The sequence below is a fragment of the Heterocephalus glaber genome, unplaced genomic scaffold (genome assembly GCF_053883595.1).
Source record: "Heterocephalus glaber isolate CG9 unplaced genomic scaffold, H.glaber_assembly_v1.0 deba00000122, whole genome shotgun sequence".
Classification (NCBI taxonomy): Eukaryota; Metazoa; Chordata; class Mammalia; order Rodentia; family Bathyergidae; genus Heterocephalus; species Heterocephalus glaber.
In genome coordinates this window covers 76,148,046-76,172,563 of record NW_028258138.1, presented here as the reverse complement: position 1 = coordinate 76,172,563, position 24,518 = coordinate 76,148,046, and the positions used below count along the sequence as shown (strand labels likewise).

Genomic DNA, 24,518 nt, shown 5'->3' with positions numbered 1-24,518 from the left:
CGGGGAGGTAGTTAAGAGAGGACAGGGCCGGGGATTTAGTTCAGGGGTTCCACTGCCTGCCTCGAAAACGCAAGGTCCTGAATTTGATCCCTGGAACCAAAAAGAGAGAGAGAGAGAGAGAGAGAGGGCAATGTGGGGAGGATTTGACCAAAGTATGCAAATATGTATGAAAATGTCATGATAAACCCATTATTCTGTATAATTAATAAACACTTTAAAAAGTGGTGTTGAAGGCATGAGATGTCCTCCCTCATTAATAGGGTTGGGGCCTCAGAAAAGCTTCACACAGTATTCTTCTCCAAAAAGGCCTTCTCCAGCCCAAATGCCAGTGCCCTGATCCTGGACTCAGCCTCCAGGAGCAGGGAGAACTAAGTCTCTCTTCTTTGTAAGTTTCCAAATCTAGTCTGTGGTGTTCTGTTATGGAAACACAGACTTCAGACACTATTCCTTCACTTGGAAAAAAAACAGCAAATTTGTGGTTTTGGGTTTAAGAAACAGATTTAATTTATGCAAATGATTCAACCTGTAAAAATGAGTCATAAACACAGAAGAAGCACACTCTCTTTTCAACATGTTTAAATATAGCTCACAAATACCAGTGCATGGAAAACTATAGCCACGCCTACAACTTCAGGCTGCCTCCAACTCTGCCAAATGTCAAGATTTTATCCAAGGGAGCTTAATCATTATTTTTTTTTGCTGCATTAATTTTATCTCAATGAAACTTTAGTACTTAGTAAAATTTTGCAGTCTGAGTAGCGGTGGCTGAATTTACCCAGCAGCTATCACTAAACACACAAGTCCTATTTCTAAGGCCACTCAGGTTAATCCCAGAGCAGAGTGTCACCCCTGGACTCCTCACACTCTCCTGCCTTCATATCCAGGGAAGGAACACTGTGTCCGCGAACATGCATCTGTAGCCATGCACAGCATAGCAAAATCTGGGCCAAATATGTGAAGTTGGCCCCTGAGGTTCTATGGTCTGGAGGTGTCGTGGCCATCTCAGTTTGTGTAAGTGCACTGCGATAGAGTAGTGTGCAAGCTACGATGTTTGCATGGATGAATTGTCCAGTGACATTTCTCAGGGCTCTCAGGGCCTCAGAGTGTCTCCTGTCACTAAGCAACACACGACTGTACGACCTTAGGCCTAGGCCCCTGCAGGTGAGAGCTACAGGTGCAGTGGAAGCAGATGCAGTGGAGGCAGTGCAGGTCCCTGTGCACAGGTCCCACAAATCCACTCCCCAGTCTCCATCTGGAGATGGAGGAGAGGTGAGCTGCCCGTGGGCAGGCTCCTAGGCATGGGAATTAAGGTCACCGAGTTTGTTTTGTGCAAAAGGAGGGGAAATAAAGGCAGTGGGGGACCCGGGCTCCTTTTGAAGTGAGAGGAAGGTGAGGGACCTGGGGCCAGGGCGTTGGTGGGCACAGGGTCCAAATGACAGAGAGCTCCCTGGAAAATTTCAGGAGCAGGGCTAACATCAAGAGTGTCTGGAAGAAATGTGAGAGTCAGGCAGAGGGCGCAGCAGAGTTTGGGATAGCCCCCTTAACCCTGGGGAGGCTAGACTGCATCTGCTGGGCCACCAGGCAAGGACAAGAGTCTATACTGAGCCCTTGGCTAGAAGGTGTGAGCTGCTTTCATGGCAGTTGCTCATCACCTGAGCCCTGAGTGTAGCTCTCCCTCCCCACTTTCTGCCCAGGGCCGTTAAGTTCCAAAGACCAATGGTCTCAGGGCAAGGATGCCAAGACCCAAGTCTAGGCCCATCAGGGACAGGGGCCTGAGGAGGGCAGGGCAGGTCCTCCTGGATAAGTGGGCGGCAAGTGACGTGGGGGCCTCCAGCTCCCCTGAGGACTGTAGAGTCAGAGTGGTGCCTGCCATGTCGTACATCTCGCGTGGGTCAGTTCTCCTCCTTTCCTGGGGAAGGCAAAGAAGCGACTGCACAGACACTTGATTCTTAATCCCCGTGACCGTATCTCCCTGAACCAAATGTTTTCAGCAACCTTCCCAGCATAGGGTTGCTGCGGCCTCCCTGGTCTGTGCCTCCTCAGTGAGACACCAGGATGTCTTTGCCAGTGGGTCAGAGCTCAGCGGACTGGGGTGCAGTGTGCGCAGCTGCCTGTGCTTGGGTAGTGATGAATTAACGCAATGTTGTTTCTGCTGCCTTTGATCACTTCACACCAACAACCACAAGAAACAAGTAGCTGGGAGTCATTTTTCTAGCCATTCATGCTTAAATAGTAGCACATGGCTAACAGCCTCTGGGCAGCCTCCTTCAGTGCTTCATCACAATGCTAATGAATGCATAGGAAAAGATGTAATGTGCAGTAATGCCACAGGTGAACACTGAAAACTGAAAATCTTGTTAAGATCAGGGAGGAATCTGTATCACTACAAGACATAGCTTTTTTTTTTTTTAATTGTTGTTTCTGAAATATGCTCTCACTATATAGTTCAGGGTGGCTTTGAACTCACTATGTAGACCAGGCTGGCCTCAAACTTGCAGTGATCCTCCTGCCTCAGCCTCCCGAGTGCTGGGATTTTAGGAATGTGCCACCATGCCTGGCTATTTTAAAAGAGAAATCACTGTGAGTTTTGCCTTATGAAATAGAAAAATTGGTAAATAAAGCAGGGGAAAACATTTATAACATATATGACAGAAAAAAGGTTAATTTTTTTAGGAGTTCTTAAATATAATTTTAAAATATCAACCACATCAATAATAAATATACTTCTAGGTGTGAAAGATACCAAGAAGCAATTCACACACAGACACACACACAAATTCATTCAAGAAATGGGTGAATTTTATTATGTATCAGACACTATTTCAAGGCCCTATGGTCTGGTCCAGTAGCCTAATACGGCAGATAAATAAGAAAAAGATAAATATATAATATAATTTCTGGCAGAGATGAGGAGTGAGAAGATAAATAAAGCCAAGGGAAGGGAGAGGGAGAGTGTGTGTGGGGGGGTGTGCCTCAGGGGCGCCTGCAAGTGGGATGATTTGTGAAGGCCTTCTGGAGGGGGAATGGAGGCAGAGACTGAGTGATATAGAGGAGTGAGCCATGCACAGATGGGCTAAAGGAGGGTCCCAGGCAAAGAAAGGCACAAGTGCAAATGTCCTGTGGTAGGAAAGAGGTCAGCCTGTTTTGAGAACAGCAAAGAGGCCATTGTGGCTAAATGGAGTATGGGAGGAAAATTGTAGGATATGGGGCTGCGAAGTAGGCAAGGAATGCACCATGTAGGGCCTCATAGGTCCTAGTGGGAGTTTGGGATCCTTGGAAAGGAGGTGGGAGCCACCAGGAGATTTCAAGCGAGGAAAGGATGCGATCTGATGTGATCTGACTGCTGTAGAGAGAATGCGAAGGGCAGAGCCAGATTGTGGGACTGCATAACCTTTGCCCCTTTTTCTCCAGCCCCATTGTGATTAAAATGTAAGTTAATAGATGGAGATGTTTGTTAGTCTAAGGACGCTAGATCCTCCAGCCCCATTGTGATTAAAATGTGAGTTAATGGATGGAGATGTTTGTTAGTCTAGAGATGCTAGATAGGGATCTGTAACCGACCTAGGGTCCCAGAGTAAACTACTCAACTCTTTGTTTATCCAGAACTGATATTCCAGGCACCACAATTGTTAGAACAAGCTGCAGATGTCTGCTAACCATCAATATGTGACAGTCGACCACTAACCTTTGTCCCCTTTTCTTTGATATGTTAACTTCCCCCTCAACCCCCTATGAAAACAGCCTGGATTCTGAGCCAGTTGCCTCTCTAAGCTATTTTGCTTTGGGAGTGCCGCCTGGCCAGACTAATAAAGGTCTGTTTCCCAACTTGGCTGGTGTGTTCCTTCCCGGGTGGTCTTCGCTGTAGCCAGCTCCTTGGAGCGTTTGGTAAGGCTCTTGGTCTTACATTCTGAAGGCACCACTGGGATTCCTGGGTGTGCTTCACTATAGTCAGCTCCTCGGAGCGTTTGGTAAGGCCCTCGGTCTTACAAGATCAGCCAGCAGCGTGGGAGCAGGGAGAAGGGTGTGGCGTTGCCCAGGATGGACGGGATGGAGCAGATGGAGGGACGGTGGTGCAGCCTTGGAACGGAAGGGGGAGCGTCTGCGGTGAACAAAAACAGCTGCTGGGCTTGGTGTGCTGGGAAGGAGGTGGGGAAGGGCATCTAGGGTGACTGCCAGCTTTCGACCAGGGCTGTGGGGCTGTGGGAAGAGCGTTGCCGCTGCTGTTCACTGAGCTACGGCTCCCCGGAAGGGAAGGGAGAGCTTTCGTCCTAGTGCTAGGCCGTGGAGGGAAGTCTGGGCAGGAGAAGAATGTGTGGAGCTGTCAGCGCGGAGATGGTAGGGACTGAAGTTTTGTGATCTCCTGGGGAGAGAGTGAAGAGAGAAGAGAAGGGGCCAGAGACGAGCCCTGGGCCCTCGGTGTGGGAAGGAATCACCCGAGGAGACGAGGAGACGGGAGAGAGCAGCTCGGAGGCCTGAGGTGGAGAGTGGCGTGGGGGAGGTGGAGCCCGGGTCGTCCCTTCGCTCTGCGGAGTCAGGTCCCGGAGCGCTGGAGAGTTGGACAAAGGCTGGGGGAGAGGGGAGGAGACAGCGTGTGATCAGGGAAGGGAAACTGGGGAAAGCACTTTGTGCAGAGATGTAGGGTAAGAGCTGCAGGAGATGTGGAGTCCAGAGGAGGTTCCTAAAAACTGGAAGTATTCCGTCACGCCACGAGTCTGCCACGAGACTGCAAAGGTGGAAGGAGGCGGGCAGGGACAATTCCTACATCTCATGAGACCAGAAGGCAGAGGGCTTGGACAAAGCTGCAGTGAGTGTGTGCGCGCATGCGCGTGTGTGCGTGCCTGTGGACCATCTCTTCTGGTTCTATCATCTCAGTGAAATCATGTTTGTAAAAGCTACTCTCACACCACCCGTGGAAGTGTAAACCAGCCTTTGTTAGGCTTTTGGCTTGGCAGCCAGGCATATTCCTGCCCCCAGCCAGGGCTTCCTGGATGTGCCCAGAGTTCACAGAGCTGAACCGCCGGGCCTTCTTGCCGACTAGGGTAACGCCTACCAGGAAAGCCAGAGGTGTAGTATGTCCATGAAGTCACTGCAGCATGGGTTTTTAATAACTCTCTTCTATATAAAGTATAAATAATTTGCAAAATGTAACCTAGGGAGAATTTGCAAGCAAGCTATGTAAGTACAGTAGTTCATATCTCTCTGCTTTCTTTCCTTCCACAGGGAATGGGCTGCATACTGCCCCAAGATGGCTAGATCTAAGCATACCCAAGACAGTGGTGGACAGTGGTGGACAAGCACCTCCAGCAGTGCTGAAGCTCTGGGGGAAGGGAACTGGGGGGTAAACCTATGGCCTGTGCACTGGGCTACATCCCCAGCCCTATTTAAATGTTTTTTGATTGTTTAAATTTTGTATAGAAGTTAACTTTTTACCTTTTTTTTTTTGGCAGTACTGGTGATTGAACCTTGGGCCTCACATATGCCTGGCAAGTGCTCTGCTACCAAGCTGCCTCCCCGGGAGAAGTGAATGTTTTAAGCGTTCAGCCTGCACATGGGCTTTGTGGTTGCCATGTCCTTCTGAGATACTCCTTTCTCCCTAGAGCAAGAATCACCACTTCTTTCCCTGGACTGATTTGTACGACTCTGAGGGCCCCCACCTCTCTCCCTAACTCAGGGACTAGGTCCTTTCTGCTCTCCTAAAATAACTGCTGTGAGGACATAGTTCACTTTTATAGAAACCCCATCCCTCCTTTCTTTTCAGTCGGGGAAGAGCAGCCTTACTACCTCTTTTCAAGACAAAAATCTTTGTTATTCCCCCTCTGCCTTTTGAAGTCAGTAGCTGTTATGCGATAAAATAACAGAAGTCCTCCTTAACCTGACTAAAAGAACTGGAAAGGCAAAGGGGTGATGGCTGAGGATTGAGACTCTTAGAGCACCAGTAACACAGTGTCACCCTGCAGAAAAGTCAGTTTGCAGGAGTGAGCAAGAGACTTGTATGCACTTGGACCCATTGATCCAGTAGTTCCTCTAATACAATCAAAGCCAGGCACAAAGATTTCTATTCATCACAATGTTGGTCCCAATTATGAAAAGCTAAGAGTAGCAGCCACATCTGGCAGGGCTTGGCCAGATAAAGTCTATTACTGATTCTTATGCAACCATTCAAAATCATGTTTGATAGTCAGGCATGGTGGCCTTCATCTTCGGTCCCAGCTAGTTGGGAGGCTGAGGTGGGCGGATCCCTTAGCCCACAACTTCTGGGCCAGCCTGGCCAACATAGTGAGATTCTATCTTTTAAAAAATCATACTTAAGTTTATTATGTGGGAAAGTATTTATGTTGATACTAATTTAAAAAACAAAATATAAAGTTATATGGGTGTTATGATTGCAAATCTTTTTTAAAATTTTTAAACAACATCAGTGTTAAATAGTGGTTATCTCCAGGAGGCAGAATATTGTATAATTTAAATGTTTAAATTTAAAAATCTTTATTTTTATATTTTCTACAATATCTTGGTGTTTTATAATCATGAAAGGTATAGAAAATATAAAGAAAACACACTGAAAGCTGAATAACCTTACCTAATTTTGAGAAAAAGAGTACAATTAAATTTTTTTGTTTCTATCTTAATAAATGAGGAAATACAGGGTAAAAGAGTACTTTTCCTGAGGTGCCTGTTTTACAGTTGCTGTGGCTGCATCGTGCATGCCTGGAGGAGCTCTGCTTATTGCCTAACCACAGGCATCCACCACAGACCTTCAGAAGACAGTGTGGGTCCCTGTGGAGGGACCTTCTCTAGAACAGAAATTGGATATTTCTGAATTTGCTAAGACCTACCTCTCTCACTTGCTCTCAGATCAGCGTGCTCTTTGGAGTAGCCCAAAATGAGGCTGCCAATGCAGCAAGTTAAGCAAACAGCACTGCAAGTCAAGTTCAAACTGCAGTGGTCCCTATGGGTTGGTGAACAGGGATGAAACTGGAGAGGAAAGTTGACTTCTGAGTTGGGCTAGACTGCAGGAAGGGACATCATCTATAGTTTGGTGTTCTCCAAGGTGGCTCTCGGAGTCAGCTTGCCATGTGCTCACCTATGGATGTTACTTTCCAGGGGCAGATGTGTCTCTTTCCCTGGACACTCAGGGACACCACTTCAGAGAGAGAGAGAGAAAGGAATGGAAAGATCAGGAGACCCTGCATGTGTTCCGGGTACAGTGGATTGTAAGGGCTGATAGCTCTTCCCAGTAACCTAAAATATAGATTGTTTACCTTTCTGGTGACAGAGTCCTGAGGAAGGAGAGTCTCTCTTATAATGTCTTTGAAAGAACACAGAATGAGCCGGAAGTGAGTAGGAGTATGTGGAAAGGACACAGCACTTTGCCCAAGCCCTGGGAAGCCCCTGGATGTGGCCATCCTTTACATTTGCCCTGTCCAACTGAGGTTGCAGTGGCAGTGACCTCTGGGAATCCTGTATCTGCTGCTGCTGATTCTCCATCTGTTGACACCATGTGTCATTAGAGATACCAAAGTCACAGAACATCCACTGCCAAAAGCTGTGCCATACAGGTCACACTTGTCCATGTAAATGTGGCTGCTGGTCATCTGCCTGAAGACCTTCTTTCCAGGGTTTCTCTGCCACCTACCTGTGCTCTTAGCTCCTAGAAGCCAAAATGGCCCCTACAAGGAAGGGGGTGGTACACTGGAAATCAAACATCTGCCTTTTCCAATAATTCACTGTGAGATCTTGGGCCAAGCTCTGCCCCTAAGTGGCTTTTTTTCCTCAGCTACAAACTTTGTGTTTAGATGAAATTATCCCTGTCCACAGAGAAGTCTGTGATTTGGGGACTAAGAAAAGTAAAGACAAGGTAGTTTGAGTTTCCTTGCTGAGAAAAGCTGATGAGGAAAAGGACAGAAGCAATCACCACCATTTATTAGTTATTGGCTTGCTTGGCCATCTTGAGCTTGGTGGAAGTTGGCTACTAACTCCTCATATCCCTAGGAAGCTGCACTGCTTTTATCCCTGTTTTCCTGATGAGGAAACTGAGCCTAGGGGTTAAGTAACTCACACGAGATCATACGGTGACTATGTTGGGGCTCATTGTGTGTCTTTGGCCTCTCGAGTCCACCATGTTCCTCTGCTTGGGGAAAGTTCAGAGGCTTTTCAAATGTGCCTTCCTCTATTTAGGCACTGACATCCTTGCTGTTTGGGTTTTTTCCTACTTAGTAAGATGAATGGGAGAACATAGGAGTCTTATGAGGCAAACTTAATGTTCTTCTGGAAAGATAAGTGCCTCCCTTCTTTTATTTCTCAAGACAAAATCATTATTTCCTCTCTCCTGGGGAATCAGAAAATAGATTAAACTCCAATTCAAAGTCTCAACAGTTGGAAGGAGGATCAGGTCACCATGGAGCATCCTGTGAACACCGAGGGGAAGCACACCCCTCCACTGGTTGTTTGGGTCCCCATAGCTAACAACCCAGAACCACAAGATTCCTCCCCCTACTCTGCTCCCAGTGTCTTTCAGTGTCTGCATGATGATTATTCACATGGTAAAAGCCTTCATTTACACATGAAATTCCCTCAGCCTGGACCACACTCGCTTTGCCTGTAAAACCCCTCCTCTGTCAAGACTCAGGTCAGATGTCACCACCTCCGTGCTGGCACATAATGCAAACCATGCTTACATGCTATGATCAAAATATACGGCGAATGTTTCCATTAAAAAATATTACAGAAAAAGGCCCATTGCCATGAATCCCCCTCAGTATACCCCCCTCCCTTATCTCATCATTCTCACTACTCTCTGCTCTTCTGGAAGGAAGCCCTCTTTCGCAAATGTCTTTATGAGGTGTGGGCAAAAATATGACTGCTGCCACCGAGTGTCATCCAACAGAAAGGCAGGCTTGTAGAAACGTTATAGTGTGTCGGTGCCGGGGTTTTAGCTCAGTGGCACCGTGCCTGCCTTGCAAGTGTAAGGTCCTGAGTTCGATCCCCGGTACCAAAAAAAAAAACCCCCAAAACAAAAAAAGTATTACAGTGTGTCCTTCACAAGATCTGGTGCCATACACCTTCCGGCTCTTCCTCAAAGTCAAAATGACCGTGATAGATATAGGTAAACATTTTGTGTCCAGTCAGGACCTCAAAGCAGCCACAACAGCACAACTAAAGACACTCACGGAAGAGGACTTCCAGAACTGCTTCACAAGTAGCAAGAATGATGGGATAAATGTATTTTAGTGAGAGAGAGAGTATTTTGAACAGGACTATGACAATATATCATTACTGTAATAAATTTTTTTAAAAAATTAACATTCACCATATTTTTCAATCACATCTCATATTTATTCACTTTTCTCTTCCTTTAAATGGTAAATCATTAGGGCAGAGGCATGATCTCATTGCCTTTGAAATAGCTCTGGACCTGAGCTTACATGTTGTGCGTAATATGTGTATAAAGGCTTTATGATAAACTAATTTCACATGTATGAACCAAGAACTAAATGTTCCCATACCTATGGCCCAGTTATTCCCCATAGGAAGGAACTAAATTTCTAAATGGAAATACTTGAGCAAGGGGAAAATTACACAGATGAAAGTGATGTAAAGTGTATATTTGTTAAATATTGGCAACAAGTTAAATGTTTATCAGCAGAGCAATGGTGAGTAAATTATGGTACATGGTCTTGAGGAAACACGATTCATTCTTGTTCATTAAATGTACCAACTGCTGAGAGTGCCAGGTGTGCAGCAGGGAGCAGATGCTGGATCTTCCCCAGTGAGTGTACACCTGGTAGAGTCTTCTAAAACGATTAATACACAAGAGAGCTATTTGGAACCTAACGTTGAAAAAAGTAGGTTATAAAACTGTATATCATTATGGTTGGCACTCTGAGCACATGCTGGGTAAATGCAGGCGTGATTAGACCATAGGTGACATTTTCTGTAGCACTATTGTGATTGTCTCATGAGCTCTGAAGTTTTAGACCATCCCCAGTGTTGACTGAGACAAGAAAACTGCTGTCCTCACCTGGTTCTCCATGGTGGCAGTGGCGAGAGTAATGGAGACTTTTTCCAGATGGGTGGGGGTTCCCATGAGGTGACTAGGAGGGGATACCCAGGGCAATGTGAGAGGCTTGGGTCAGGTAAGGTGATTGATCTTTTGACCTAGGTGCTCCTTGAGTACTGCAGTAGGAGCCAGTGACCTCTGTATCTGGGCTGTGTCCTGCAGGCTCCTCCTACACCATCACCACACTTCTGGTCAGAGTGCAACACCACCAGGAGTGAAAAAGCTGAAGTCTGGGAACCAAACTAGAAGGTTAGGACTTGCAAGAGTGGCTGGTTTTTCATGATGGAAAGGGTGTTCCCTGTTGAAAGTACCCTTATTCCCTGTCCACAGATGAGTAAATGGAAGCTCTGTTGGCCCCAAACTACCCAGTAGGCAAGCACCAGAGTTGGGACTGGAAGCCATTCCTTCACTTTGGGGCAGGGTTCTTTCTATTTCTCCCTCAGGGCTTGAGAACAGGTGGAAGGAGGTGTGTGTGGTCGTATGGAAGAGACCCAGCTGACAGGGAAGGTGAGATCCTTGGGAAGGTCTCTCTCCCTCAAAGGAACTCCTTTGGAATCTGTAGGTTGGACGGCATGGCAGAGAGCCTCAGAGGCCAAGGTTTTGAGTGTGGACTTGATGTAGCAAGCAGTGGAAAGCCCTTGCAGGTTAAGGAAGAAAGGGGTTTAATGAAGAGGAAGTTGGCAGTGGATACTGCCTCAGGTACACAGTAAGGATAGTGTGTCGCTCTTATTCTGTCTGTTCAGAACAGTATTCACCCTTATAACTTCTTGGAGATACGTCTTCCTCAACTTCTAATCATGAGTTTGGAGTAGAAGCTTCTATTTGCTATGCCCTTCTTTGTGGATACCACCACCTTGTCCAAAGATGGGGCCAATACCATCTTAACAGTCAGAATCCTTCCCTGGGAATTTGACCTTGGGACCAGAAAGGAATAGGTTTCAGTCCCCCTATGGTGATAAAGCTGTGTTATGTGAGCCTGGAAGATCTGTCACTACTCAGAGATTTGAGCATCAGTGAGAGGAAACTCTAGTTAGATTCAGGTTCTGGTTTCCACTCACTCTGAGGGCTCGGCCATCCCCTTGCCCATGTCAAAATGTGAACAGTTCTCACCACCATCTCCCCGCCTTTTTTTACCACACCTTTTTTTTTTTCATATCAGGGATTGAACGCGGGTCCTTTCACTTGCAAGGCAGGCGGCAAAACCACTGAGCTAAATCCCCGGCACTTCCACACCTTTTTTAAACTAAGCTAGTCTGGGTTGTACTTTCATCATCTTTAAGCAAAAAGGTCCTGACTTTCCAGAAGAGACACATATATCCTCTATCATTCAAGTTTTAAGCACAATTCTTGAAAAGACTTGGGTTGTTTTGTTAGTATTAAGTCCATATTTCTTGCATGTAAAAAACAACAACAAAAATTGATCGTCCTTACTCCGTGTCAGCTTCAGGAACTCTGCATTCTCATGGAGACAGGCTTTGGGAATCCTTTCAGAGAAGGATGGACGCATCTCCATCACTCGTGGAGTGAGTAAAATTGCTGCTCAGGATGCTCCCTTGCCTGCTTTTTTGTGACTCTGACCTGGAGAAAGTGACATGGACTGAACGACCGCACAGGACCACCATGCATTTCCTGTATAGGTGGTAAAGGTATCTTCTGAACTTCTCTCCAGCAAATGCATAGATAAGGGGGTTGAGGCAACAGTGGCTAAATGCCAAAGTCTCGGTCACATTGAGGGCCAACTTCAGATTCCTTTTCGGATCACAACCAGGGAAGAAGTCATAGAGTTTGAGAGTTTCCAGGAAAATCATAATGTTGTAGGGGGTCCAGAAGAGGAAAAACACAATGACCACCAATAAGATGAGTTTGATGGCTCTAGATTTCTTGTGGTTCTTGCAGGAAAACAGTGTCTGGATGATTCTGAAGTAGCAGAAACTCATGGTGATCAGGGGCAGCAGGAAGCCAAGAACATTTGCTTCCACACTGCGGAGCACAGGCCAAATTTCCTGAAGGACCTCAGGGTAGTCACCCAGGCATTCTTTTTCTTTCTGTTTTGTGAACATGAACTGGGGCGCTGCCACCAGGATGGCTGCTGCCCAGACGCCGAGGCTGATGGTGACACCATGCTGCACGGTCCGGTTGTTCATGGAGTTGGCTGCCAAGGCGATGGCCAAGTACCTGTCGATGCTGATAATGGTGATGAAGAATACGCCCCCAAAGAAGCCGATGAAGAAGAGGGCAGTCGTGAGTTTGCACACTGCGTGGTGGAAGCCTTCCTCACTGACCAAATAGTGAGTCCAGAATGGCAGTGTGGCCACGAACAGCAGATCAGACAGGGCCAGGTTCAGGAGGTAAATGTCAGTGATGCTCTTGGACTTCTGGCTCCTGGTGAGGGCAAACACCACCAACACATTTCCCACCAGGCCAAAAGTAAAGATCAGGGAGTAAAATATGGACAAGAAGGTGGTCCCAAAGGCTACGATGTCCTCTATTTTGCAGGCTTCCGCAGACTCGTCATACTCAAAGTACTCTGTGGTGGACTCAGGGTAGGAGGTGGGCATGGTGCAGGCCTGGATCAGAAGAGAAAACAAGTGGCAGTGTTAGTGCTCCAAGGAATAAATGTGCAATTCTATCTGGTCCCATACAGAGGCAAGAAGGAAGGGATAAACGCTGGTTGGGTGGCTACTACCTCTTCCACCAGCACATGCACCATCTTGTTAATCCCCACAGAAGTTTTGGGACTGCAACAGATGCCTTGGGCTGAAGAGGCAGTCAGGTCCCTGACAGGTTCAAAGAAGTCTCTGAGAGGACTTGACCAGAGCCTCAGTGAATGGCTCAGCCAGCCTTTGGAGTGTGAGAGAGGACTCTTGACTCTTCAAGTCTCTCCAACGAGTATCTAGCTTGACCAGTGTGTGGAGGTTGCAGGGAGGACCAAGGGCAGAAAATGAGTAGGATGACAGTAGGGAAGGATTCCTCCAGCCCAAACTTCCCCAAAGTAATTATCCTCTTCACTTCCACCTTGTCCAACCTTGCACCCTAGTTTCTTCTCCACAGCCCTAGGGGAAGAGAAAGCATTGTCGTGATCTAGGGCTCTGCAGTTAGAAGGGCCAACTGATTCAGGCTCCAGTGGTTAATTCACCTGGACATGACCAGCTCTGGAAAAGGAGACATTTCTGCATAGCTTGGGCAATAAAACACATCCCATTCCCAGCCAGGGTGTTTTGGACATTTATTCCAAAGGTGACACTTGAGGCAGCCTTTGCACACACAGGCCCTTTCAGACACTCATCTTAGTTATGATGACACACTTCTTAGTTATCACTGTCTCCTTCCTCATCAAAACTGAAAGCAAAGCTCACAGTTCTTTACCAAGGGAGTTTCCACAACCCACTGCACCCTGTTCATGACCGTTCTGACCAGGCAGTGTCTTTGTCGTGACCAGGGCTCACCCAGCCATGGCATTGTGTCTCCCTGCCCAGCTTCCTCTGCAGTGAACTGGACTAAGGTGGACCACCTTGCCCACCTTGGGGTGTAAGGAGGCTCTCAACTCCAGGCAAACTGCATGGGTTGTTGGCTTCAGGCTGCAAGGACCCTTTTTATGGAGCAGAACCTCAGGCTTTGACCTTAATCAATAACATCAAAGTTGATCAGTACACAGTGGCTGACCTGTAGCTAGTTTTTGAGCTCTACAAGCCTCGGTTTCATGTGTCTCAAGGGGAGACAGCAATTACTACTTAGTGCTTGTAGCTTGCTTGGACCATCATCTTCCCAGGGGTGCTCCTGTGTGACAGCAGAAACAGTCAAGACCTTGCAGGCTGAGTGAAGGACCCTAGGTTAATAAATGCTAAGCTCACTTCCTGCATTGGGGGAGGAAGCCCTGTGGGTCTCTGGACTGTCCAGGCTGCCTGTGGACTCTCTTGAATCAGCCCAACTCTGGGCATCCTGGACATTTTGTATTTAAAGGTTATTCTAATTTTCCCCTGGGGTGGGGCACTTTTCAGTTTATTTTGGAGGGGGTGGAGAGTGAGCCACTCCTTATGAAGCTTTTACTAAACTAGCCTTACAGTTAGACATTCCACATGCGTTTTAATCTATTTAATCTTCTCTGCAATTCTGAAAGGGAAGTCGTGTATCTAATTCATTGCTGCTGAATGGCTCCAGGGATATCTGAGAGGAGGAAAAGAGGAATGCTGGGACACAGTGTAGAGAAGACAAGGGTAGTTAGAAATAAGCAAGTGATTGCCTGGGTGAGCACCAAGGGAGTCCCAGATTCAGCCCGAACACTGGGCATCCCGCCTGAGATGCCACACATCCTGGGACACCTTCTCTAATTTGCACCAAGATTCCGGATATGGGGTTGGTCCTGGTTGGAGGAGCTCGACACCCAAGCAGCAAACATGTCTGAAATTTCCTGCATGGCCTGCTTCCGGATCGATCACTCCATCCCAGGCTCAGCCGTGAAGGGGCTTTCGTCTCAGTGAGGAAAATGCATGTGGATCAGCTTTGATTAAGGCAGAATCAGGGAAGTGGGCCAACGCACTCTCTTGCAGATGGGGTGCCACTGCAGATAACACTGAAGACCTGATGATCTCACCTGACTAGTGAGCACAGTATTTACTGAGAGCCAGTGGCTGGTCCTGGCTATCAGTCTGGATTGGGACTGCTCCCTGACTGCCAGTGAGGACAGAACAACATCCAGCTAGCCACCTTCTTCCTGGCTCCCTGGTGGCTCAGAGTCCCTAGTAAAGACCCCCCAAAATGTCCCAGCTCCCACAGGAGTCCCTCTCAGTGATGCCACAGTGCTATGCACATACTAGGTGATCACCCCACATACCATGGCCCCTGCTAAGAGCCACGCTGGACCACACTCCAGAGGGAGGAGTGGGGAGGATATCAACAGCCCCTCTTGCACCTCTAAGCCTCCTGGGGGGTGGGGAGGAAGATGGTGATGTTAAGCACTTTGCCCACTGCACAGCTAGAAGTGGGGAGCAGGGCTAAAGTCGAGTCCCTTGTTGTTCTCACCACATTCCTCCCTCCCTCCCCAAAGGTGAAGGACTGGGGATAAGAGGCAGGGACACAATGGCTACCAAACAAAGCAGAGGCCAAAATTGAGGGGTGAAAAGCCATCCAAGTGACCACCCCAGCCCTCACCCAACCCCCCAGCAGCCTTACAGGTTCTTTGGGAGCCTGAGAATGAAATAACACGTTTGCAAATTGGAGTTTATCCCAGAGACACACTCACACACATATTCAAGGGAGTGCAGGGACAGGGCTGCAGCAAGCTTGACAGAGAGGTGGTGGGAAACCACCCAGGGCCCATCTGCAGGGCCATGGTACATCTTCAGATTTGCACCAAACCATGGTGCATCTTCAGATTTACCCAGCACCTGCTTATAAGCTAAAACAAAGCCAGGGTTTGTAGATCTGTAAGTTCTGTTGCAGAATAAGCTCTGTGATATTGGTGAGTGGAGTCCCCCAGATATGGTATGCTGCCATTTGTGGAAAGGAATGCTATGTGTGTGTTGGGGTAAAGTCTGAATATCTCTGGAGCGACAGGCTAGTGGTGGTAGCCACAGTTACCATTGGAGGGCAGCTCTGGAGACCAGAAGATGGGGGAAAGGTGAGTTAATTTTTGCTGTAAACTCTTGAAATTTTTTTTTTTGTAATTGTTTCAATTGATCGACTTGGAAATTTAAAAATAAAAATATGTGAATTATTTGAGAAACTAAAAGAAATAAGTAACCCAGTACAAATAACAAGCACACTGTGCATGCTCCATAAGTAGCACCTGACACAGAAAAGGATTATCTCTGCTTTCTGTGCAAATAGGTGCACTCAGAGGGTGAGGAACCTGCTCAAGGCCACAGCTGGTTGGTGGCAGGGCTGCAGTTTGTGCAATGTATCCAGCTTCAGCACTTTCTTCATCTTTGCATTATGGCCCTCCCTGTCCACCTCTTGAAAAACTGGGAGACCCTAGGAACCATGTTCTCCTCAGCTCTGTAGGCCAGTGCTCAACAGAGGGAGAGGCCTGGCATAGAACAAATGAGGATATTTGTGAATATTTGTGGAAGGGTACACATTATGCCCTAGACCTTCACCCCAAAGGTTTCCTTGGGCATAATGATGATGGCACCTACTGCCCCTGGGAGCTCACGGGGAACACAAATGTCCTTTGTGGTCAAGAGGCAAAGGGCCCTTGAACTCTGAGAGCTCTGAAGGTGCCTGGTGTGTTGAAAGAATAAATGAATGAATGAATGAATGAATGGCCTAGAAGAGCAAGAAAAAAGATGCATCAGCTGCAAGAGAGCAGCACGGGCCACCCCTAACCCACAGTCAGAAATCAGTGTGACTGGCATGGCTTCCCATCCGTGCTGTTGGAGTTATCTGATTGTTGAACACTTCTCAGAACAATTTCAGCCCTGTCACTGAGGCAAGTGTTGAAAAATAGCCGTGCCAGGTTGCATGAGTCATGGGTGATGCATGGTTTTATCTCTCTGGAAAGAGACTTTGGTCTTTGTGCTCAAGCCAGGCCTCAGCAGGGGACAGCCCCAGACCTTCCAGAGCCCCATTTACATCAGAAACTTGACATCCCCACAGGACTTCCCCTTTGCCAAGTTTCCACTGAACTCGATAGCTTTAGCAAGGTGTCCTTTCAGGAAGTATGGGCCTGAGCTGAGTGGATTTTTTATTTCCACGTCTTCTGAGATGTTCAAAGATTGGAGGTGAGCCAAGAGAGGCCTCTCGGAAGCAGATGCCATTGTGGCCAGACCTGGACAATGCCTTCCTTTTGTTCCTGAGAACCAAGTGTAAGAATTCAACAAGATAAATGCTTGCAGTATCTTCTCATCTAGGTTCTGAATCCACAAGGGTTGCAAGAAGCAGACATTGGAGTGCACTAATATAGCTGAGGCGGCTCCTTGCTTCTCAGGGCAGTAGTCAGCAAGAAGCCAAGTCCCCACTAGGCTGTTTTCAGCTCTCTGTGCACTCTAGTTGGTTGAGCCCAAGGTTAACTAACTGGTGCTGAGATGAGAGAATCTGAGCTAAGCCTAGAAGCATAGCTTGATCAGGGTGTGTGTCCCATACCCAAGCGGAGATGATTTCTGTGTGACCTGCTTTATAAAACTCCCGCTCTCCTCCACTGCCCATCCTGGTGGCCTTCCTCTGGCCACTTCCTTTCCTCATGCCTGCTCATTTATTTTTTAACTGTTTTCCATGGGTGGGGTAGGAAGCATCCTTACCCGTGTTTTCCAATCAGCTTGTCTTTTCTATACTTCCTCCTCTTTTAAGAGGTTAATCCATTTTCTCTTTCTATCTGACACCCTTTTTATGTCACTTTCCTCTTCTTTTGGCATCACATCCTGCTTACTGTTTTCCAAACCCAATGCATCATCTCTGTGTTTATTGCTTTCCTTGGTCCTTACTTTTGTTTTTTAAGTAAACCTTTGAGCGAAGTTTGAGTTTGGGGCCCAGTATAATGTCAAGGGACTTGTAAGGGTTATTATTTTTTTTTCTTAAAAGAAATTAAACTAGAAAATTGCTTGAGCTCTGATCCAAAATTTTTTTCTTTGGGGATGTCCTGGTTCTATTAGTGTTCCAAAATCAGAAGTTGCCCTCAGAAAGCCCCAGTTTAACCATGGGTCTTTTTTTTTTTTCTTCAATGCTGGTGATCAGACCTAGGGCCTTGCACATGCTGGGCAAGTGTTCTCCCTCGAGCTACACCCCACCCCAAAAACCCTCAGTTTAGAAGAAGCAGAGGCTGCCAGCTGATATGCCTGCTAAGGTTATGCTCCATACGCAGTACCACTGAACTCTTTCCACAGGCCCAGAGGAGAAATGATAAGCAGAGGCTTGTAGAGGTTTGGTTAATGTGTCTGAGGAGGGAATACAGTTGGGATTTTAAGCCCAGATCCATCTCTGCACAAAGCTGTATTCCTTGCACTATGCAGTGGTATCCCACTTGGAGGGGATGTCTGCAGAATTCTATAGGCCACTTCTCTCGGACTAGGACTGACAAATAAGTAGGCACAGGCCCTCTAAAAAGAAGCCAGTCCATGATGCAACCCTGAAGTGGTTGAGTTTCTCCCTTCTGGAGTCAAAACCCAGCAAGCTGATCTTCAGAGAACAGTAAATAGAAAATGGAGAGGGAAAGATACCATTTTCCCCACTTGCTACCACTATGTGGTCCTCACTGCCAGCCTCCCAGAATCTACAGTGATTAAGGGGGGGGGGGGGTGGTAATTTTCTCTAGAGAAGAAAAGACTAAAGGCTGAAGGGTCGGCTTATTTTCTGCATATGTTACTGTGGTTTTAAAGGCTACATAGTTCATAGGGCCCTACACATTCCATGCAGTAATGTCTGAGAGACGCTGCTCTAGCTCTGCCTCAGTTTCATGATACATGAAATGAAAGCATGGGTCCGATTACCTGCAAGGGCTTTGCCAGCTCTGACATGCTCAATTCTTCCACAAGAATCAAACACAAAGAAGAGTTCTTAAAGACAGGCAGGAGTCTTAGATTAGAGGCTCATGAAGATGTGGTTTTCTGTCAACAGAATGGCTTCTCAGTAGCTTCTCAGGAAGCAGGAGGCTCCTGGGTGGCAGCCTGTGAGTGTTAGATGAGATTCTATTTGGAGACAGAGCTGGGTCTGTTGATCTCTTGCCCTGAAGAGTTTGAAGTTTACTTTGTACTGGAGAGGAATGTTTTTGGCCCACTGCCATGCCCACAGCCCTAGGTGCTGGGGAAGCCAAGTTTTACCAGATCCTGATGGTTTCCCCACCTAGGATGACAGCTATTTTTATGACACATTCCCCTCAGGATGCAGGGAGAGCTAAGGCTAAAGGCAGGTGAGTGGTCTTGAATTCCATGTCTAGGGGCTATTAGGAAAAATTTTACAACTTGCACTGAATGTGATGTAATAATGAGCTCATGTAAAACAGCATAGCATTGTCCCCCTCCAAGGCTTTATATGAGGCAAATGCATACATCCAGGCTACAAAACAACAAGAACAAGAGGAAACCATATGCAAGGCCAAGGCGCAGACTCCTTGGGGTTAGTGAGTTGCCCCTTTCCAAAACCTGTCATTATCTGGGGTTTGACACCCCCCTCCCTTTTCCTCTTTAAAGTACTTTATGGTATTTATTATTTCTGCCCAAGTAAACCGTAAAACTTTGAAAGGAAACACTTTACTACTTAAAAAAAAATAATTGAGGAGATGAACTTGTTAATTATTAATTAAACCAGTATTTATTGAGCATCTTTAGCATATGCTAGTGAAGAGAAAATAAAAATTAAATCTAAGAGGCTCAGCTTCTGTTGAAAATAAGACGTTTTCTTCACTTCTTTTTTTTCTTAGAGCATTTACTTTAGAAAACCTGAAAGTGCTTTCTCTTCTCTTGGAATGCAGATAAATCCTTTGGAAACTTGACAGGCCTTCTATCTGCTCTGTGATCTAGGAAGACCTTTCTCCAGGACCTGAAATGTAGGCAGCAAAGCCCTCTCTCCCCGTTTGTGGGGGAGGCAGGGGCCTAACTTCTGCAGGCTTCCTTGCTGCAGACTACTAAACCACCTCCTGTCACCAAGACTAGAGAGGCTGCTTCTCCTCTGGATGAAGCCACTTGGCTAATGCGAGTGGCCCTCCTAATCATCAGGTCAAGTTAGGGTGAACTAGTGTGACAAATGGTGCTCTCCAGTGCTCTTACTGTTTGCCTTTCAAACATGGATTTAACGTGGTGTGTCTGCTTGGCTATAAAAGGATGAGGTTTCTTTCTGTCTTAACAGTCTCTTAGCAGATGGCCCAGGTTTGCACTGTTGAATATTCCATAATGTGTTATCATTTCTGCTGTTGATATACATGTGGGAGACTTTCAGTTTGGGGCAAATATGGACAATGCTGCCGTGTGTATCTCCTACGACTTAGATGCATTTGAAAAGCTCAATGTTGAGCCAAAGAAGCCTGACCAAAAAGCAGACCTATGCATGACCCATGTATGTGGAGATCAAAGATAGCAAAGCTAACCATGTTGTTTAAAGATGCATATTGAGATTGGCTCAAATGGAACCACAAGGACGAAATCACCCTAAAAGTTACTTGTAGGGAAAGAGGTTGTTGTTAGGCAGCGCCATGAGGGAGGCTTCAGGGTGCTGGCAAGGTTCTTTTCATTGGGCTGGATGGTTGTTAGGTGGGAGATTAATTTTAATAAGCTGTTAACCTGAATACCATTCTGATATTGCCCTTTCAGTGTATTATATTCAACAATAAACGTAGGCTTAAGGTAAGAAACAAAGGCAGACTGGAAAGACACTTCAGGAGATGTAACACAGATTTTTCCCCCCTCATAATCCAAAACAGTTGAACTTTGGCCAAATAAGAAGATGAAGTACCCACTGTGACCAGAGACCACAAAAGAGACCACAGGGCAGTGGGCCTAATCTGAAATCCTCTCTCCTGCCCAAGAGGAGAGTCAGCACCAAGATTCAGTTGGAAGGTGCCTTTCCCAGATGGCATGAGTGACAAGGGTCCAGCCTTGTGGAACCCCCAGGTGCTTGGGAAGGAGAACAAGGCCATAGGAAAGGCAGCCTACATCTGGGCTCCACCATCCTGGGTACACAGAATTATGTGGCTGTGATCTTCCTGAGAAGCAAGTTCTCCTCCCTGCGTAGCTCATCCTCCACAGGTACTGGTTCTGAATATCTTTGGGCTCAGGGCTCTGCATCAGAGTTGGGCTGGGAGGAGAAGCTGGAGGACCTGGATCTGGGAGCAAGGTCCTTTGAGGCCGAAGTCTCTGGTTGGGGAGGACTGTGCCCAACATGGCTGCCCTTCCACAGCCGACCAGGTCGGGAAGGGAATAGAAGGCAGTTCTTAACCGGGTCAGCTCTAACACTTTGGATTTCTCAGAACCTCCTTTGAAAGCAGTCAGGGAACTTTCTAAGCCTCAGTTTCCCATGATAATAACATATATTGTTTTTTGAGCACCAAGAGTATGCTTGGGACTTTATATCCCTTGTTCCTGATCCTTAAGGAAAGTGAAGACAATGCCCATTATCACAGGAGGAAGGAGACTTCCCAAGGTGGAGCGCTCAGCACAGTTACCAAGGGTGAAGCCAAGACTTGGCTGCCAAGGGAAGCAGCCACTGTAACCTCTCTGTGAAGTGGGACAGCCGAGCAGCAGGGTTGGGGGCAGAGTTTCTTTCTGGAGACCGTGCTCCCTCCCAGGGGCCAGGGCAGCGCCATGTCAGTCTGAGGGCCATCAGGGGTCAGGCTGAAGCTGGGCTGAGACTGCTTCCTGCCCTGCATGCCTCAGTGACAGTACAGTGGCCTGCAGGTGAAAGATGAGGACTCATTCTGGCCTTCCTGGAGCCATTCCTCTCTTCCAGGGGACCTCAGCCCCAGGCCCTGCCCCTGCCCTGTCCCACAGGGGCCCCAAGGCTCAGCAACCCAGAGGCCTCTCCTTCCCTGCTGCCTCTCAGGAGCCTGGCCCCTCCAGCAACAGGTGCTGAGCAGGGAAGTCTCCTGGCCTTTCACACAGTTCAGGGTTCTCCTTCACTTTGGGCTTAGTTTCTGCCTTAAGTTTTGTACCTCAAGTATTTGAGAAGAAAAGACAAGGAAAGAAAAGAAAAGAAAGTCCTTCTTTAGGGAGGGGAAGAGAACCCTAAAATTCCTCTCCTTTTCCTGGACTCAACTGTAAACTCACAAACCAGGGCTGGAGGACTGAGGCTGTGATCTCCACAAGCCCCGAGCAAAAGCAAGCAGCAGCCCATCAGCCGGCTTCCAAAAACATCCTCCTGTCTTGCTATCAGAGTTTCTTTCCAAAGGCTGTATTTCCCAATGGCTCAAGCTTTCTGAACCCAGGTGTCCTCATGAGAGTTATAAGAGCATATACCGAAGTTGAACAATGAATTTATGCCAGTAGCTTATTAATTAAAACAGTTTTTATTATAAATGCAATACATGCTCTTTATAAAGATTGTAGCTAGAGCTGGGCACGGGGGCACATGCCTGTAATCCCAGCACCCTGGAGGCTGAGGAAGGAGCATCGTCTCCAGTTCAGGGCCAGCCTGGACTACATAGGGAGACCTTGACACACGCACAAAAAAATCAAGGCTGGGGATTTAGCTCAGGGGCGCTGTGCCTCCCTGGCAAGCACAGGTCCTGAGTTCAGTTCCCAGTACGGGGTGTGAGTAGGGGGAGAAGAGATTGTAGATGGCACAAAAAACATCCTAGAATCAGGCACAGTGATCTTTTAGCTTCTCAGCACCTAATCTTTGTACATATTTTATATTTATATTAAGTACATTTATATTTGTAGTAAAATGCCAATGTCATCAAAATACTTTTTATTTTAAAATTTTCAAACATATTCAAAAGTAGAGAGAATCTTTTGGTATCCATCACCCAGTTTTAACTATTAGCCATAAAGGGTCAATATTTCATATATTCCCCAAGTCATGGCCTCATTGGATTATTTAATTTCATCCATAAACTTTTAGATGTAGGCCTCCAAAGGCTAATGATTCTTATACAAAACATCAATACTATTTCTCATCTTAAAAAAATAATTATTCTTCATTATCCACCAGCTGCAATTTCATATCATGCTTCTTCAGTCAATGACAAGTCAAGCTTTTCTCCATGTCCTTAACATGTAATTACTCAGGCTTCTGATCATGTTCCATCATGTTAGGAGGCAGAGTCTCATCCCCACACATCCCGCTCCCCTGCTTCTTGAATCTATTTAGGCTGCAACAGCCTCAGGAAAATATTCTGCAGTGTGGGCGTAGACAGAAACCACACCACTACCCTACTCCAACTGCTGGGCCCGCCCCACCTGCCCGCAGGCACCTAGCAGTCCCCGTGCCTACCTGGGGCAGACGGGAAGGGAACCTCAGGATGTGCCACTCAGCCACCCTGTCCCACGAAGACTCCACCAGTGACGAGCGTTTCCCTTTCCTTCTCTCTGAAGGCATCTTTATTGCAAAATTAGCCAATAGCATCTGGTTTCCTGTGAGGTAAACCATCTAGATTCAAGCAAGCTTGCAAGTGCCAGGCTGGAGACCAGCTGGCCACAGGAGGCTCTGAACTGAATCCTGGAAGACTGGAGCCCAGGGCACACCTGGTCTGGGGCTGTGCCACCCCCCCCCCATTGGGGAAGGGCCTGTGGGTGGCGCAGCACAGTGGGCACCTTCAGGTGAGCTGTGGGAGCTCACAGAGCCTCTGCTTTCCTGCCCAGAAAAGGTGCCCACAGTATTCCCTGGTCAGCACTGGGGCTGTAGCCTTGCTCCTCACAGTGGTCCGGGGCGCCGAACACCCCGCGCTGACCCCACTGAGTCAGTACCCACATCTGTGTGAGCTGCTGGGAGACGGGTGTGCACCCTGAGCTGCAGGAGTGAAGGCCTCCCAAGGGTCTACAGTGTGACATCTGTCCATAGAGGAAGTTCCCCACCACTTTCCTTTCTTTGATTCCTCCTGGCCTCAGGGTTGGAGGGTTGGGGCACCTTTCCCTGTAAAGGCTCAGTATGCACACTCCCACCTTCCCTCCACCCTGGTCTTCCCACCGCAGTACCCGTTCCCCGGCCCTGGCCATGTCTTAACTCCTTCCACCCCTCCTGGTGCTCCTTTCAGGGATCTGGCCAAGACTCTGCTTCCCTTCCTATCCCACACTGGCCCACTACGTGCCAGTGACTTGCATGGGAAAGGTCTCCACTACCCCAGGGCCTATATGGCTTCTCATGCCCAGGCAAGTCCTGTCCACCTCTCTCTTTCCCCTCGCCTTTCTTCCTTGAACATTGTCCACCCAGAAACTGGAGAGCTCTTCCCAAACCCCACATCTGCCAATGCAAAACCTCCAATGCTCTTTATCCTCATTCTCCCCTCTGACCTCTTCCAATTCCTCCCAATGCCATCTCCTGACCATGCAGGAGCCAGGCTCTCCTCCTTCCTCACCTCTCTGGCTGTGGGAGCTTGATTTCACCCTCTCTTTCTGAAGCTAACAAGCCAGCCTGGTCTGCTGCATAGACGCTGCAGCAGATAGGACTGAGGCACAGCAGGCAGGCTGGGCCTCTGCTGCTCCTGTCAGTTCCCTTGCCCAGTGCACTGGGCGATGCCTGAGTACTGTGTGTGGGAGCATCGTGGAGAGGACCTGAGCCAGGAACATGCTGCTCTACTGCAAGCAGGAAGCAAGCCTGCTCTTCAGCCCTGAGGGGGATGGCTTCCTATCCTCCTAAGATGTTCTCAGCGAATGACCCTGAGAAATGGACCAAAACAGGAAAGGTTGGGTCCCTGCATTCTGGGCACATTCAGAGAGACAGGAAGATCCCTGGCGGCCTTTGTACTCCGTCTCTGCCTCCACAGGCCTCTGTCAAGGGATCTGTGGCTCTGCCTGGGGACTCCCTCCTCCTGGACCCCTGCTCACCCTGCTCAGTGCTCTCATCCTGGTGCAGCCTCATTCCTTATGTCTCATCTCCA

General features: G+C 47.6%; 1 protein-coding gene and 1 long non-coding RNA gene across 2 annotated transcripts; one reads left to right on the top strand and one right to left on the bottom strand.

Moving 5' to 3' along the window:
• Positions 1-6,470: 6,470 nt before the first annotated feature.
• Cx3cr1 (C-X3-C motif chemokine receptor 1) lies at positions 6,471-23,469 on the bottom strand. Its single transcript, XM_004835228.4, has 2 exons — positions 22,916-23,469; positions 6,471-12,627 (listed from the first exon to the last, which is right to left on the bottom strand). Exons 1-2 carry the CDS (start codon positions 23,069-23,071, stop codon positions 11,548-11,550), a joined length of 1,236 nt encoding a protein of 411 aa, XP_004835285.2. The 5' UTR covers positions 23,072-23,469; the 3' UTR covers positions 6,471-11,547.
• Positions 18,940-19,752, top strand: LOC110349590 (uncharacterized). The gene is made up of 2 exons (XR_015453101.1): positions 18,940-19,105; positions 19,461-19,752. It is a non-coding gene; the product is annotated as an uncharacterized LOC110349590 (long non-coding RNA).
• Positions 23,470-24,518: the final 1,049 nt, after the last annotated feature.

Excerpts from the sequence above, each read along its gene's own strand:
- Cx3cr1 (XM_004835228.4), bottom strand. The coding sequence starts at position 23,071 with ATGGTTTACCTCACAGGAAACCAGATGCTATTGGCTAATTTTGCAATA. Across the intron at positions 12,628-22,915 it reads TCCCTTCCCGTCTGCCCCAG|GCCTGCACCATGCCCACCTC; the intron begins GTAGGCACGGGG and ends CTTCTGATCCAG.